Source organism: Centropristis striata, chromosome 16 (assembly GCF_030273125.1).
Source record: "Centropristis striata isolate RG_2023a ecotype Rhode Island chromosome 16, C.striata_1.0, whole genome shotgun sequence".
NCBI lineage: Eukaryota > Metazoa > Chordata > Actinopteri > Perciformes > Serranidae > Centropristis > Centropristis striata.
The window spans coordinates 28,683,191-28,700,699 of NC_081532.1; the positions used below are offsets into that span (position 1 = coordinate 28,683,191).

Here is a 17,509-nt window from a genome sequence, read left to right on the forward strand (position 1 = left end):
AACATGCTCTTATTTTTTATATTCTTTTTTCTGTTTTCTATATCTATGTGTCTGTATATTGAGCGGCTGACACAACTAAATTTATCCACTGTGGGATAAATAAAGTCATATCTAATCTTTTATCTTATCTATCGTATCTTATATAAGCTTATTACAGAAGAATATATTTATTATAGTATATATACAGATAATATATGTGTATGTAACCCTTTTGTAATCACCGATATTTTGTAACTTTTACTGCAAATTAATAATTTTTTTCACATTAACTAAAAGATTAGAATTAAATCTAATTTTAAAATTCAAATACGTAAAGCCTTTACATGTGACTAGTTACTCCCCAACACTGGACCTCTAAAGGATCTCTTTATCTCTGTTTTCGCTCCATCTTGTGTGTGCAGTGTATTTGCATGTCAAGGAGAAAGCTTATCTAAGTGGTCATACTCTCTGGAGACCTGGATATTGACAGTAAACTAAGTAAAACCGGTTGTTAAATAATGCATCAAAAGATCCTGCCTGTTACATTAAGTCACTCTTGGATTCTGTGTGTACGTGTGGTGCACGCTTTACAGTTAAATGTCTCGTCTGTGTCTCCCCAGAGAGTGTACGGACGCTGGTGATGATCCGTGACGATGCTCGCTGAACGGTCTCTCTGAGCTCAAACCACCATCGCAGGACCCCGTGGATGAAGACGCTGAGACCATGGTGAAAGCTCAACGGAGCCAGCCTGTGAAATGCAGGAAGCCCCGGAAGGAGAAGGGAGGAAAGGAGAAAGGAGGTGGCGTGAAAAAAGGGAAAGAGAGAAAGAATGAGTTGAGAGGGAGGAAAAAGAAGGATAAGAAAGAGCCACATCGACACAGAAAGAAGACGCTGGCGGTGGGAGACGGAGACGGGCTGGACTGCTGCGTCCTGCTCACCCGTCTGGAGGAGAAAGGAGTCGTGTGTAAAGAGAAGGATGCTCCTAAAGCTGGGAAAGAAAAGAGGGCTGAAGTCAAGAAGAAGCTGCACTCCAGCTCCAGTGGAAGAAGGACCAAATCTGGACTTAAGAAAACTCGCACAGCCAATCAGCAAGCACTGGAACCAAAAATCAACCAATCGGACACCTTACTCATGTTCCCGGCTCTCTTTGAGCCCCGCAGGCGGAGAATGGCCTCCCTCAACGCCGAGGCCGTCAACAGCTTGCTGCTCTACAGAGACGATTCTCTCGCCGCGTCGAATCTCGCAAAAAAACGGCAGACTTCAAACGAAGACAAAGCTAAAAGACTCGCTCAAACCGAACAAAAGGGTCATAAAACCAAAAAGGTTTCTCCAGGAGGGAAAGCAAAAGAAAGACCTAAAAAGCAGAGGCGGTCGGCAGCTGAGGCTCAGGAGATTGACTGGTTGGCGTTGTTTGCGCCAACGCCTCGGCGCCAGGCAGGCCTCACCGCCGCCACGTTGCTCAGACTCACCAGCGCCCAGTACGGAACCAAACGGCAGAAGAAGTCGGAGTCCACGCCGGCGAGCGGGAGCGAAGCAGCGGCTACGACTCAGGATGAGATTAGCGGGAAGCTAGCATGTGGAGAAACAACACTGACCAAAAGAACAACACATCCCAAACACGAGGACCAACTAAAGCACATAAAACAGGGTACCGAGGAGCATTCCCAGCTGGACGCCACCATCCAGGGCTGCTGTAGTTTGTGTAAAAGCGAGGCTCCGGAGTGGAAGGGCGCCGCGGGAGGACCCGAGTGTCTCAAACACGAGCTCCACCGCGGCTCCTCTCTGGGATTCTCCGTGAAAACAATCAAAGAGGAGCAAGTGGAGGCCGAGGTGTCCTCCTGCTACTGCTGCTCCCAGGAGAGGTGCGTGGAGTACTGTCACAGACTGGCCCTCTTCCTCAAGGACAAGCCCTTCAAGGAGCCGGAGGACGGATCGCCGCCCGAGGTGTTCCACCACCACCATCACCACCATCACCATCACCACCACCATCTGCAGCCGCCACACTCAGCCATCACCATCAGCCCGCACACTTACACCTGCTTCCCCGGCTACTACGTCCACTTCAGCCACCCGGACACGCCCCCCTCTCCCATGTCGCCGCTCGCTTTGTGCCCAAAGAGCGGCAAGAGGCCCAAGCTGCTCCCCAGCAGCGGTCCGCAGCCCTCAGGGATTACCCACCCAGTGTACTGCTGCGCCTCGGTGGAGGCTTGCTACGGAGAGCCCTGCAGGATCAACGGCTACTCCTCCTACACCAGTGTGATTCCAGGCCTCTCCAGAGGAGGCTGCTCCTTCAGCCCCGCAGACTGCACCACATGTAACCACGGCAGCATCAAAAGAGGTGAGCAGACACGAGATTGACATTACTGGGTTTACTTTTTGTCAACTTGCAGCAGCAGTGTTTCTTGAAGTCTCCCAACAAGATGAGCTAACGCGCTGGTATCTCTCCTGATGGCATTATATAACAACACTGACATCTTTCTCAAGAGCCTCAGATGTGAAGCCCAAGGACAGCAGAGTGCCCATTATCTCTTTCATTTCTCAATCTTCACAGGATGTGTATATTTACTGCTGCTGCTGCAGGGGAACATGTGGCAGTGGCGGAGTGAAGATACCATAAATCCTTTGGTTGTTTTAACATCTTATCTTTTTTAATAGATGAACAATAATAGCCAGTAAATCGATTATGAACAACTAACAAAAGACACGTATGATTAATATGGTGGTCAAAACATATACACAAGTAAAATAAGCTATGCACCACATAAATAAAACACCTTATTATTAGAACATAAAACTCTTGGCCTTAAAGTTAAATAACTCACATTTGCTCAGCTTGTTTCCCTGATAACTTAAGATCCAGATGTCTGTATAAAATATTTTGTCTGGTTAAAATTAAGAAAAAAAGCAGTATAAACTAGAAATATAAGAAAAGTATTATTAAATAAGCAAGTAAAAAATATAACGTATTAACAATTTACAGTATAAACAAGTAGACATAAAAGTAATAACAATTAAAACAAAAATAAAATAAAAAACTTTAGGTACAAAAATAAGCCACACTAATAAAATAATGGAAAAGGGGACACAAAGTATAAATAAAACACCATATTATTAGAACATAAAACTCTTGAGCTGAGAGTTAAATAACTCACGTTTGTTCAGCTTGTTTCTCTGATAAATTAAGCTCCAGACGTCTGATTACTAAAATATTTTGTCTGGTTAAAATATCTAAACATCTAACATCTTAATGATGTGTCATAAAATGTGGCTTAAAACTTGATTAATAGTAAATTTATGGCTGCTTGTGGCAGAATACACAAAGGGCATATGATGCTATTGGCTGGCCACAAAATGAAACGGATCTTTAACTTTATTAAAATTACAGATTTCTCTTAAAAAAAAAAAATCACATCACATCACAAGGTCTGTTTTCAGTCAGTGTACAATCATTTAGTCTTGCATTTCAATAAAATCGGGAGGCTTGCAACAGACTGATTAAATTTTTATACTTTTTTTTAAGTCCCTGTTATACATCAGCTTCCAAAAACACAGGATCCCACATTTCCCATAATGCAACTCAGTGGCATCGTTTGTTAAATTTCCCCTGCCTGATAAATTCAGTGGTGGAAGAAGTATTCAGATCTCTAACTTAAGTAAAAGTACTAATACAACACTGTGAAATTACTCCACTATAGGTAAAAGTCCTGCATTCAAAACTTAGTGAAGCTAAAGTAAAAAATTATCAGCATCAAAATGTACTTAAATGATCAAAAGTAAAAGTACTCGTTATGCGGAATGGATCCACTCAGATTGTTTTATATATTCCAAATATATAATTTTTGATACATTTAAGTAAGCAGCGTTTTATTTATTTTTTAAGGTTGTGCTCATTTTAACTACTTAAACTGTTATGAGATGTATTTATTTATATATATTTTTAAAGTCTAATCCCTTTTAATTGATCATGTTTTTATGTTAAATCTCGACCTGAAAATTAACTAAAGCTGTCAGCTAAATGTAGTGGAGTAAAAAGTACAACATTTGCCTCAAAATGTAGTGGAGTAGAAGTATAAAGTTAAATAAAATATAAATACTCAAGTAAAGTACAAGTACCTCAAAATTGTACTTAAGTACAGTACTTGAGTAAATGCACTTAGTTAATTCCCCCACTGGTTAAATGCCTACATCTTTCAACTCTTTGCCCCCAGTTTGTAATCGAGGCTTCCCTCAGACATTAGAGAGCTCCCTGCAGAGCCACAAAAGAAAATAAATGACTTTTTTTTTCCCAGGCTGAGCTCAACATGACAAGATGACTGAACTTTATGTGTAAAATCCCTGACCCCTTTCAGTAAGACAGTGGGACTTCCCTAATAAGTTTCATGAACACACACTACAGTTATTAGGTTTTTTGTATGCAGTGCTCCCCCCTAATCTGGCTGCCAAAGCACTACAATGTGCATAGAATAGCTATTATGTCGGACATTTATAATCTCCCGTTTTGGAATGTCACTCGAGTGGGAGGTAGCACAAAAATATCAGATAAAGGGCAAGACCTCTTTTGTCTTCATCTGAATACGAGCAGCCGGACAGTGAATACGAGGCCTGTGCAGCTGAAAGCTAATGAGCTCACTGTATGAGTTCACTTAGTTACTGTGTTGGAGTCAGAGATGTGAACCAGGACAGGAAAACTCTCTGTGATGTCTGCGGCTTCAGGGTGTGGGTGTAATGGTTGAAAACACCTGAATGTGACCTCGAAACAACACTAATTACACGTGCACACACCCCAGCGTGCTCAGCTGCACTCATTCTCTCTTTTCTGTGGTCTCCGGCACACAAAAAGCAGGTCAGGCTGTGAGGATTGAGACTCTTGTCTTTTTAGATTTCATAGAAGACATTTTGACATGTCACAGTGGGAAAAGGCACGGGTGTAAATGATAGAATTAATGATGGCTGAATTCCATTTCACTGCTTCTCCTGGTGTTGTGCACGCTGTCACAGCTCACTGGAACATTTGAATAGAACAGAGCCATCGCTAATGTTATTAATAACACCTGTGGTTTTTCTGCCACGGCGGGTCAAAATGTGTGCTACAGTCCTCCCACACAGGTGTTGCCACTTTTCTGCCTGATTAGACCTCCTCACTGTACTCAACGAGCATTTATAGATCAGGTTTGATTGACAGCTCCCTCGCCCTCGTGTTCATTTTTGCAGCACCACTTCCACCTTAATGACACATGGACTTGGTACCCTTGTGACCAACATCCACCTGAGCAGACGTCTCATTAGCCGAGTAGAAACACCTCTGTGGGTGTGCAAGGCCTCTGAATCCTAGCTGTATAATAAGATAATTAAATCATGATGTAGTAATTGTGGTGGTAGAAGTATTCAGATTAAAGCCACAATGAGCAGGACTTCCCTAAAAAAATAAGTAAAAACGGATCACTTATTAACCAACAAAAAGTAGAGACTATTTTCTCTTTTCTTTCACTAGTGCAGTGCCTGTAGGAGGTATGTATTTGTTAGCATGCTAATCATGAGATAGCACATTAGCAGTATGCTGCACTGAAAGTACATTAACATGAACCCAATTAGCTGATATACTATATTGCATGTAAGTATCTCATATCAAATGATTATGGGCGTTATGCTAAGCAACATGAATGTCATCCCTAGATACTACATATAGTATGTGTACATATACTACATATTCCAAATATATTATTGGATTATTACTGATGCATTTACATTTCCTCAAGGTAGGACTCATTTTAACTACTTAATATACTGTTATGAGGTTTAATTTTAAGAAAATGTTTAATCACTTTAAATTTATGATGTTTTTTATCTTAAATCTGGACCTGAAAAGTAACTAAAGCTGGCAGCTAAATGTAGTGGAGTAAACAGTACAATATTTAACTCAAAATGTAGTGGAGTAGAATTATAAAGTTACATAAAATTGAAATACTCAAGTAAATTACAAGTACCTCAAAATTGTACTTAAGTACAGTACTTTAGTAAATGTACTTGGTTACTTTCCACCACTGCTCATAGTGCACTGCATTTTGCTGTATTTGTCAGTGTGAATGCACTTCTGCACTCAAACTAGCAACTATAAGTACAGCAGAACTCAAAATGAGACGACACATGCCCGTTAACAAGATAAACTCACTCTGTCATGTCTAAAATCCGACTCATTGTGACTTTAAAGCGACACATGTGACTTTTGACAGAAGAAATGGCACATTCTTCCTTTCTTATGAAACAAAAGTTGAATTCAAACACACTCAAAGCCTTCTTGTTAATTCTACACAACCAGGGGCTGTAACTGTCCTGCTTGATGATAATAAATAAGACAATAAAGTCTTACATGAGTGAAAGAACATAACCTTAAGGTCATTACTTCCAGCACAAGGTGGACCTGCCTGAACTACCCACCAGGCTGGCACCACTGTAAGCATCACTTTACATACATGGATAATTTAACCCTCCTGTTATGTTGCAGGTCAAATTGACCCATTTCAAAGTTTAAAAATAATAATAATAATAATAGTAAATGTATTTTTTCAGGATGAAACTTCTTCTGCTTGGTTTATTAAGTGTAATCACCATATAAAATTAAAATGGTAAATTTCACATTTTCAACTTATATTGCTAATATCCTATTTTGTTGTTTTGTTATTTGTTATTTTGTTTTATAAGAAAAAAATGTAAAGTGTAAAAAAAAAAAATCTTCTAAATCAATGTGATGTAAAATTATTTTATATTTAGGTCTTCCCAGTGTGCATAAAAAAAACTTTTTAATGTGCATTTTTTTCATGAAAAACGAGTGAATTATCCTCATTGAACCATGATCTGTGAGAGGCAAAGAACACCAATGCACTAAATATTAATTGAGATGGTTAGTAATAATAAATAATGAAATATAAACAATGTTTTTTAGTCTCTGACACTTTTGGATAATTAAACATGTCAAATTGGCCCACGAACATTATTGCTGTTCCTGAGAAACAAACATAACAGGAGGGTTCATCTAAAGAAAGACAAAGATTTTTAAGGCAAGCAAAGATTTTGAACAGAAAAATTTTAATTTGCAGTCACTATTAACTGTCAAATGTAGTGAATTAAAACGTTTTCCTCTGAAACGTACATAAAGCAGCATGACATTTACCACAGTAACCTCTGGTTAGGATCCTACACTTCTGTTTATGTGTTCTATAATATACAACCTATAATTGCTGATGATTGCAGTAAAGCCGGTAGCTTAATGTGCTATCTGTGAAGGAAATGACGGCAGCTGATGAAGTTTGGATCCAGAGATGAGAGATCACATTGAAATAAATTGACCATTACTTCACCTTAATGTCATCACCACAACTGTTTCCACGGGAGTGTCACAACCTGTTCTTGTTATTTCACACAGTTATCGTTAGTGTTTTTCACTCTCAGCTTTACGGGGATGTTTAGTGTGTGTGTGTGTGTGTGTGTGTGTGTATGTGTGTGTGTGTGTGTGTGGCTGCTCTGTTAAAGGCTATAATTGACCTTAATTGAGGTTCTGTTTGTTATTTCTGCTGCTTCAGCGGAACTAATAACAACTGAGTGTCTTCCATGTCTCCATTATGTAACCTTGTTAAAGGTTGTTGATAACTGTAGCTGCTCCTTCAAGGACTGTCTGTGTGTCACTCTTTTTATTGAGTGTGCTTGAAAAAGCACACTAAATACTATCCACCGGGCTTAATATTATTATTCTTTCGTGTTTTTTTGCAGTCGACTACTCCTCCTGGAGTTTTGGTAGCTCATATACTAAAAAGGTATCAAATCAACCAGCCATGACAAGTGTGCTATGACTTTTATAAGGGTTTTGGCAAACAGTTTTCAAATTATTCAGCAAAAACACGGCAAAAAAAACCCCAATGTTACCTTATGGAGAGGCTAGACTGGATGACATCATAGCTAGAGTGGAGAGGGAGAGAAAAATTTGTCAAAAAATACATTTGGAAACTGCGCATGAGTCGGCAAATGCCACTCTACAGAAATAATTTATACATATAAATGTAGAAAATTCATCTTCTCACTCACATTCGTCTGCTGAAGCTGTCAGAGTTAGGAGGGCGTAGGATGCACAGATGATCCACCAACACGCACCCACGGCCTCAAAGACCGACATGGTAAAAAGGTGGGAAAATTTCTGGACCAATTTTACTGTGGGGGCCAAGGTGGGGGCAGTGTTTCATCAGAGGGGCACATTAAAAATCGTCAAAAATTATATTTAAGCATTCAAAACCTTTATTTTAGCTAAAATTCTCATATTTGGAAGAACTACATTGATTGAAGCAATGAGACTTACCAACATTAACAGTTATTTTTGTATACGACAATGACATTTCTCATTTTTGTGCACAATTACTTTTTTTTATTTTGAAAGTGCAGTACAGTGAGAATGATCTTTATATTTAGCTTTTATTGCACAATTAAACTATGATACAATGTACACATTATGCGTTCCTTTTGTGTACAATGAGAAATTGTTTGAACAAAAAATAGGTAAGAATTGTTCCGTCGTTCATTGTTATAAAGTGATCATGCTTCTTCACAGGGACAGTGGCCCCTGGAGGCCCCTGTGTAGAACTGCCACTGTACCAGTTACTTCTGATCGCTAGCCTAACCCTAACCAAGACACACGGAGACACAGACAGACAGACAGACAGGCACACAGAGACACAGACAGACAGACAGACAGACCTGTTGAAAGCTTGATCTGTCACATACCTCAGCAACAGTACAGATAATACTGTAAACTACTCTGCAGTGTCAATAATAGGTTAGAGTCACGGGCCAGAGTCAAGCACAGTAAAAATGTATTTGTAAATGTTCTAGTAATGTTTCCTGTTCTTTCCTCAGACGACTACCCATCAGCCCTCAACGACCATCACAGTCCCTCCTCCGTCCCCATCAGCCCAAGCCCCAGGACCCTCACAGGCTGCCCCGTTCCCACTGTGCCTCCAGCCGGCCAATCGGTGCCCCACGTTCAGACCCCGCTGTCCGACCCCAGCCAACCGCAGCCCCCTCTGCAGGTGGCAAAGGAGTGTCCTCAGAGTGCCAAGTCGCCCAGCGGGTCGAGGTCTGGCGCGCGCGGCACCGGCAGCATCAGCTCGGCTGTCTGCCCTCTCAGCAGGGACAAGAAGCAGAAGCTCGGCTCTGCCAGCGTCGGAGGGCGTACGGTTGCCAAGCAGCCGAAGAACGGCCGCCAAAAATCCACCAACGGCTGGCAGCCAGTTGGCCTGCCCTTTCAGAAGGAGGTTTTCTCTGTGGTACGTAGAGAAAGTCATGCTGGTGCTTTGACGCAGCCATAAGGGTGCTGTAATTAAATGTCATTTAACTCGCCTGTCATAACTCTGTGATGATTTATCACACGCTTCACGCAGCTTATTCACTGTTTTTTCTGACTTTCATCCAAGCACCTGACTGTCCACATTTCTGTTGAGACACAGAAGTCATTCAATACAAATCACATCCTGGAGCTTTTTCACTCAGAGTCAGTATTTCTTGTGTTTCCAGGGGGAGGAGGCTCTGGTGCTGAGGAAGTGTTTCGAGGGAATCCAGAGGGACGGAGAGCTGATTCGGGTCAGAGACACTGTTCTGCTGAAGTCTGGACCTAGAAAGAAGACTCTGCCTTACGTGGCCAAGATCTCATCTCTGTGGGAGGAGCCCGAGTCAGGTAGGACACACACAGTGTTTACCTCCAGCACAACGGGAGCTGAATTAATGCGGTAATAACTGACTGGAACACTGAAGTGAACTGTGTGTGTTTTGTTTTCTTCAGGAGAGCTGATGATGAGTTTGTTTTGGTACTACCGTCCAGAACACACACAGGGAGGGCGAAACCCCAGTGTACATTGTGAGGTGAGAAGCAAATACTGGAGTCTTTGTGGTCTGCAGGTGCTTGTTAAAATCATATAGCAGAACACCTGGAACATCGCTCCAGTGAGAGGTATATTATAACCATGGATGGAATATTTCCCCTCTTCAGTAAAAGTAACACAACCATCAGTTAAATTCACTTTTAAACCTTGAATTTAATTTAAATAAGGCTGATTTCTCCTCTCACAAAAAGACCAAAACTATGAATTTAATCCCACTGATGTAGCTTATTCCTCTGTGTCAATATTAAAAACACAACAATGAGCCACACGTCCCGTCATTATCAAAAACATTTCCCCAGTACTTTATTTTGAGTCGATCCTACACACCCTTTCTACTCTACGTATTAATACACAACAGAAAACAGTCCCTATTTAGTGTTCCACTGTTTATTTTATTAAAAGCTATTTTCTAGTTCCCAGCTTCCTAAATTACCTATTACTATCTCTTTTCAAAATTAAATTGTAATCTTGTGATCCTTTTTTCCTCAGTAGGGATGGGAATAATTAATCTATGGTTGATTAATGGTCGTTAAGAATTTGGTTGATCACGTGGAATTTTTAATTGATCTGTGTATTTTTTTATTTTAATTTTATCTCTGACTGCGTATCAATACTCACTGAACTGAAACAAGGCTGAACGTTCAGTTCTGATGCCGTACGTCAATAAGCCAATGAGCTGAGAATTAAGTTGGATAAAGCTACAGTTTGGAAACTGAAAGTTGCAATAACAATTATAAAACACACAGAAATAGAAGAGTATTAATTTGAGCAAAACTAGCTTACTGTATCAAACCTTGCTAGCATGAATTACTGAGTTTAATTTGATCCAAAACTTATTTAAATATGAAGATTACTGTGAAAACTAACCTCATGCCTCTTCGGGGGCTAAAACATAAAACATTGAACTCCTTGACGTTATCTTTACAGTATCACCACTTGGGTTAGTTTTATGATCAAAAGTAATGTATAGAGGCGGCTGTGGCTCAGTTGGTAGAGCAGGTCGTCTTCTGATCGGAGGGTTGGTGGTTCGATCCCCGACCATGGCAGCCTACATGTCAAAGTATCCTTGAGCAAGATACTGAACCCCAAATTGCTCCCGATGCTGCGTTCATCGATGTGAGAATGAATTCCCAATGGTGGCAGGTGGCACCGTGTAGGGTCTCCTCTGCCACCAGCATGAATGTGTGTGTGAAAAGGTGAATGAGTGCACTCTGTAGTGTAAAGCCCTTTAAATGGTCACAAAGCGACTAGAAAATCGCTATATAAGTGCAGGTCCATTTAATGTATGTATATATCTTTTATCTGCCCATGTATGCATGCAGCAGTTAATTGGTCAATTGATCGTTAACGTTAACGTAGATACTTGAGTTGGTAGGGTTTTTTTCTAAACGCCCATCCCTAGTCCTAGTAGGAACAAAATGTTTTATTGCTGAGAGCCAGAGACAGTGGAGGGAAGTCAAAAAGTATTAACAAACAGATTAAGTTATTGTTAGTTTTGGACTTTTTAATTAGGCGTGTAAATGTCCGGGGGTATTTATGCTTCATTTATTCCTATAAAAATAGAAAAATCTCTTACATTGGATATGAGGATTAGTATGGCAGCCCATTCTCACAAATAGTCATTATAATGTCAAATCTTCTCGAAATAATGACTTGGTGTCTCAAAATAATTACTAAGTATTGGAAAATAATGAGAACATTTCTCAAAGATGACAAAGTTTCTCATAATAACAACAGTATCTCGAAATAACGAGTAAGTACCTAATGAGAACGTTTCTCATTATTTTTAGATACTAAGTTATTATTTTGAGATAAGTTGAAAAAGTTTGTCATTATGATGACATTAAGGGATCTTTTTACTTTTATTTTTCTGCTTGTACTGGCAGAAATTGCCTTTTTTTTTTAGCAATTACTCTTGAACCTCTTTCCATTGATTTCTTCCTATTTGTAGAATGAGTTTGCATCAAAACAATTACAATTCAAGACTTCTGAGATTTGTCCTCGCTCGCTAACTAAAAATGTGTTTGAAAGAGATGAGAGTGTAAGAACAAACACAAACACAAACGCTGGCAGACACACATGTTGCAGAGCAGCTCCTGTTGTGCTTGCTTCGTGTTGTCAGTAATCTCCCAGAGGAACAAGTTGCACTTTATTAAATCTCTAGAAACAATAAACCACATGAAGTCTGTCATTTCTCGGCTGCACTAACAAACAACAAACACATCTGAGCAGCTGTGTGAGAACAGTAGCAGGGCTTCGGCTCGGAGGAAGAAACATCTTTATCCTGTGAGTCTCTGTTTACGTCTGGAAATGAAGGTGAGGCAGAAAAGCTGGTGAACAGTGAGGAAGACAGCCTTTTTAAGTCCCTGAGTACATGTGCAGACTGTGAGGGCTTAAAGGAAAATCCACAACCTTTTATGTGGATGTCCAATCACTGTTGATGATAAATGTCATCAGTTGAAGCAACAAAACCTTCATCTCTGTGTGCTAGGGATGGGCTTTGGGAAGAAACCTGCCAACTCAAGCATCTAAAACATTAACGATCAATTAATTGATGGTACACATGGGCAAAATTAAAGATATATATACAGTACTATGCAAAAGTCTGTTTTTGATAATGGACGCTTTTATTTTAAAAGGATGAAAAGAGACTTCCTGACGATCGTAAAACTCAAGTGAGATTATCTTGTAAAGATAACGTCAAGGAGTTCAATGTTTTATGTTTTAGCCCCCGAAGAGGCATGAGGTTAGTTTTCACAGTAATCTTCATATTTAAATGTGTTTTGTGTTTGAATATGTTTTGGATCAAATTAAACTAAAGTAATTCATGCTAGCAAGGTTTGATACAGTAAGCTAGTTTTGCTCAAATGAATCCTCTTTTATTTCTGTGTGTTTTATAATTGTTATTGCAACTTTTAGTTTGCAAACTGTAGCTTTATCCAACTTAATTCTCAGCTCATTGGCTTATTGACGTACGGCCGCAGAACTGAACAATCGGCCGTGTTTCAGTTCAGTGATACTGATACACAGATCAGAGATAAAATTAAAATAAAAAAAAATATGATTTAAAAAATTCCATGTGATCGATCAAATTCCTAACAACCATTAACCGATCATGGATTAATTATTCCCATCCCTAATGTGTGCTATATTGGCCGATTAAGTGGAGTTCTCCTGCTATGGAAGCGGTGCCAGCAGTGTCTGATGCAGCAGGATGCATTAGTAGCTACTGACGTCCCGCCAGCACAGAGACAAGCCGAGGGTTATGAGTGATGAGATCTCCAACCTAAACGACAAAAATAGACCGTTTGTCAATACCGCCCATAATGACACATAGGAGCGTTTGTCAAAAACAGCTCACAGTACAGTGGATCAGTCTAAAAATAGCACACACGTCATTATACACATGTACGGTTCACGGTTGCAACAGAGGGATGCAGTTTCTGTAAATTTAAGCTACAAAACCAGTGGTTGAATGTAACTAAGTACATTTACCCAAGTACTGTACTTAAGTACAATTTTGAGGTACTTGTACTTGACTTGAGTATTTCCATTTTATGTAACTTTTTTTAAGCAAATATTGTACTTTTTACTCCACTACATTTAGCTGACAGCTTTAGTTACTTTTCAGGTCGAATTTTAACATAAAAAAAAACATGATCAATCTAAAGTAATTAGAAAGTTTTTTAAATTATACCTCATAACAGCATGTTAAGTAGTTAAATCGAGCCCTGTCTTTACAAAATTGAAATGGTGATCAATACAAATAATCAAATAATATTTTGGGAATATATAAAATATCTGAGTGGGTCCGTTCTGCATAACGAGTACTTTTACTTTTGATATTTTAAGTACAATTTGATGCTGGTACTTTTGTACTTTTACTTCAGTAAGTTTTGAATGCAGGACTTTTACTTGTAGCTGAGTAATTTCACAGTGTGGTATTAGTACTTTTACTGAAGTAAGGGATCTGAAAACTTCTTCTACCACTGTACAAAACCACTGACCTAGGTTTAGGGCAAAAAACTTATTGGTAAGGCGTTATATAAGACACTTTAATCAGTAGATAAATGTGTGTAAATGTTGGAAGTGAAGTAGTTAAGTTAAAAGTTGTTTATATTTGTTTTCACACGGGACACCAAAGCTGTTCTCCTGGGTGAAAGTCAGCCGTTTGTTCTAGCTGAAATTATTACATTTAAGCATATTATACGATTATTTTAGCACTTAGACTGCATGGCATATATAATTTAACAGTAAATATACTGAGTTTCAGGATCGCACAGCTTTCCCCATTATAACTACAAACCAAGTTATGTGTTCTTTACCCTGTTGGTAGTGTATTTCATCTCACAGCAGCTTTTAGACATGTTTCTGGTGTTTGCTAACAGACGGAATTGACAAGAAAGCCTCTTGATTCAATACAGAGTCAATGGAGAGAGATGGATTGTTTCCCCTCTGTCCTCTCTGTCTCTTTAGCTGTGTAAGAACATGTAGTTCTTCCCTGCCCTCGACTATGTTACTATCACGTACTGTCAACACATAAAAGGTGGCAAATATCCCAGCTGTTTAATCAGGTTCTGTTTGTGTTTGGAGCTAACTGAAACTTTCTCTCCGCAGAATGAGATCTTTGCGTCTCGTCACCAGGATGTGAACAGTGTGGCCTGTATTGAAGACAAATGCTATGTCCTAACACTGACACAGTATTGTCGGTAAGTAAAGAAAGCATTCTGACATTCTGTGCTGCCTGTAGCTCATTTTCTATATTCCCTACATCACACATGTTGCTTTTGAAAGATAGCCCGCTGAGCAAATCCCACAGTGCTGGTTTTTGAAGCTCAAAAGAATCCACAATGTTTAACATAAAAAGCAGGCAGGTTCATCCCACTTTCATGAATCTCTTTTGAAGGTGATGGAGTTTGATGTCCTGTATGTGTGCTAGGGTTGTCAAAAGTATCGATACTCAAAAAAGTATCGATACTAAAACGTTGTATCCGGATACGATATTCATTTTCAAATGTATCGGTACCCCCCTCTTTTTTTTTATCGAGCTTGCCTAATACTGTGCACAGCATACAACCTCAGAATATTGTTCTAACTGTTATTGTTTATTGTATTTATTTATTTTTTGCACTACCTCAGACCTGAAGCTTGTTGTCATAGTTGCAGTTTCTTTTTGCACAACTGCTTTTGGTAACGCTTTATATTAAGGTCCTTGTAATAACCATTAATTAACAAGTAATAAAGCCTAGTAAGTCCTTACAAGATGCTTATTAACATTATTGTGTGTTTATAAGCTTATATAAGTGTTAATAATGGCATTACAAACACCCATGACCCACCCATTATGTCTTTGCCATGCCTTTATTAATCTTATTTTGTTTGCTTATTGATTTTAAAATATACTTTATTGCTCATCTATTATAAGTTAACTATAAGTTAACTATGCTTTTTGCAACTACCGGATCTAAAGCGAGAACAATGCCTTATTACTTGTTAATTAATGGTTATTAAGGACCTATATATAATATATATACAGCGTTACCCTGTTTTTTATTATAAATATTTAACCTGTGGTTCTGTTCATTTTTACATATTGCATTTTTCTTGTTCATAAAACTATTTATATTCAATTTTGGGGTCCTTGTTTTTATCCTGGTGGTATCGAAAATGGTATCGAGTATCAAATATTTTCAGTATCGAGTTGAAAATTTTAGTATTGTGACAACCCTAATGTGTGCTTCCTGCAGATTTTGTGCCTTGGTAAAGCGCCGTAGGGAGGGCGTGCGTGACTGTGTCGCCTCCCTCGTGGTGCCACCCTTCGTCGGCAACCCCATGCCCACCCACCACTGTGTGCCCGACGACGTCGACACAGAGCTGGTGTTCTTCTGTCGACACGTCTACGACTTCCGATACGGACGCCTCCTCAAGAACCTGCAGTAGCATCTGACGGGGCGTGACTCATAACGCCATGGGACGTGAGATAATGTTCTACATCCACAGCTTTGATTAGCTACATACCTACCTGCTGCCTGTGTGACAGGGACTGGAAGTTCAGGATGAAGGATTGAGAGATGAGCTACTTTTGTTTTGTTCATAAGTACATGGCACACATTTATTTAGTAATGAGTTCTGGCTTGACATATTGTATAAGAGTAAATATGGCAGTGTAATGGCTCTGTGGTGTCGTAGCAGCTGTGTGAAGAACCTGGAACGTACTCTGCTGTAGAAAATGCTACTGTAGCTCTTAGAAATGTGACATTTGATAGATATGAAGAGAGGTTGATGTTACATGTGAATTATTTTTACTGTCTGCCTGACAGATATCAGAGTGTCTCAATGATACGCCATAGCTGAGGAAAAAATCTGAGGCATATCAAGCTGCATAGGCCCTTGAGAGGAAACAAAGCAGATTTCTGAGTGGCTGAAGATTTCATCACATTTGTCATTAGATTTCTCTGTAAGTCAATCACACTTAGAAAAAAAGCTCCAGAGTGAACATCTGTGCTCAAGGTGTTTTTAAGGATTAGTTTTTGGGAAATGTGCTTTTTCGCTTTCTTGCCAAAAGTTAGATGACTTGATTGATGTCGCTCTTTTGTCTGCATGCTAAGTATGAACCTACTTTCAGGACCAGTTAGCTGAAGACAGAGCAACGTGTCACATATTGATGCTTGATGAGAACCCCTTGGTGTCACTTTTTTTAATGGACTGGGCTGAAGGACATATACAGTCATGGAAACAATTATTACACCAACCTTGTTTTCTTCAATTTCTTGTTAATTTTAATGCCTGGTCCAACTAAAGGTACATTTGTTTGGACAGTAAAATGGAAAATGTCTAGATATCAGCTCTTAAATTAAACTCTTATGAGCTATTTTTGTTGTTATCATTATATTTGTCCAAACAAATTTACCTTTAGTTGTACCAGGCATTAAAATGAACAAGAAATTGAAGAAAACAAGCGTCGTCCAATAATTTTACTATGACTGTAGGACATAAACTCTGCCCCTCCATGTTAATGGATGGGCCATGAGCGAAACTAAATCTAACTAAACTAACTAAAACTAATCGTACAAATTAAATAAATTTTTCTCAAATATCTCTGAAGAATCTGTCACTTTAGGTCATTCCCATTGCGCTCATGTTTATTCAAGTTTAAATTTAATGCATTGTTCATTGTGGCAACAAAACTACTTGGTTCAGTTGAGGAAAAATATGGATTGTGTAAAAAAAACAAAAAAAAAAAAACAACCTCAACACACATGCGCAAGAAGAAGAAGAAGAAGCATCAGCTTCCGACCCGGAAAACCATTGTTTGTCATTTCACAACAAAATAAATTGGTTCCAAATTAAATAAATAATAGTTAGGCTAAATTATTAAAGTTCAATACATTTTACAAATCAGTGTTATTTAAGTAAATTGACAATTAGAATATAGTTAAAATAATTGTGAAACTAAATTAATCTCATATTACATTCTTCCCCCTTCAGTAGAAATGTCCTCATTTCAGAAAATAAATCTCGTAATAAGTATGTCTGTTATGTAAATTAAGTTACATCCACAAGTTAAGTACTTTGCGTAGGCCTGCGTTATGTAATTTCAGGACACAGTG

General features: G+C 39.0%; 1 protein-coding gene across 1 annotated transcript in view; it reads left to right on the forward strand.

The window, feature by feature from the left end:
• bahd1 (bromo adjacent homology domain containing 1) overlaps window positions 1-16,658 on the forward strand; it is a 48,507-nt gene extending 31,849 nt beyond the window's left edge. Inside the window, exons 2-7 of the mRNA XM_059352526.1 lie at window positions 600-2,317; window positions 8,878-9,287; window positions 9,535-9,694; window positions 9,800-9,879; window positions 14,517-14,608; window positions 15,647-16,658. Coding sequence (XP_059208509.1) covers window positions 703-2,317; window positions 8,878-9,287; window positions 9,535-9,694; window positions 9,800-9,879; window positions 14,517-14,608; window positions 15,647-15,839 — 2,550 coding nt within the window. The 5' untranslated portion in view covers window positions 600-702 and the 3' untranslated portion in view covers window positions 15,840-16,658. The remainder of the gene's footprint in view (window positions 1-599; window positions 2,318-8,877; window positions 9,288-9,534; window positions 9,695-9,799; window positions 9,880-14,516; window positions 14,609-15,646) is intronic.
• The last annotated feature ends 851 nt before the right edge of the window (window positions 16,659-17,509 follow it).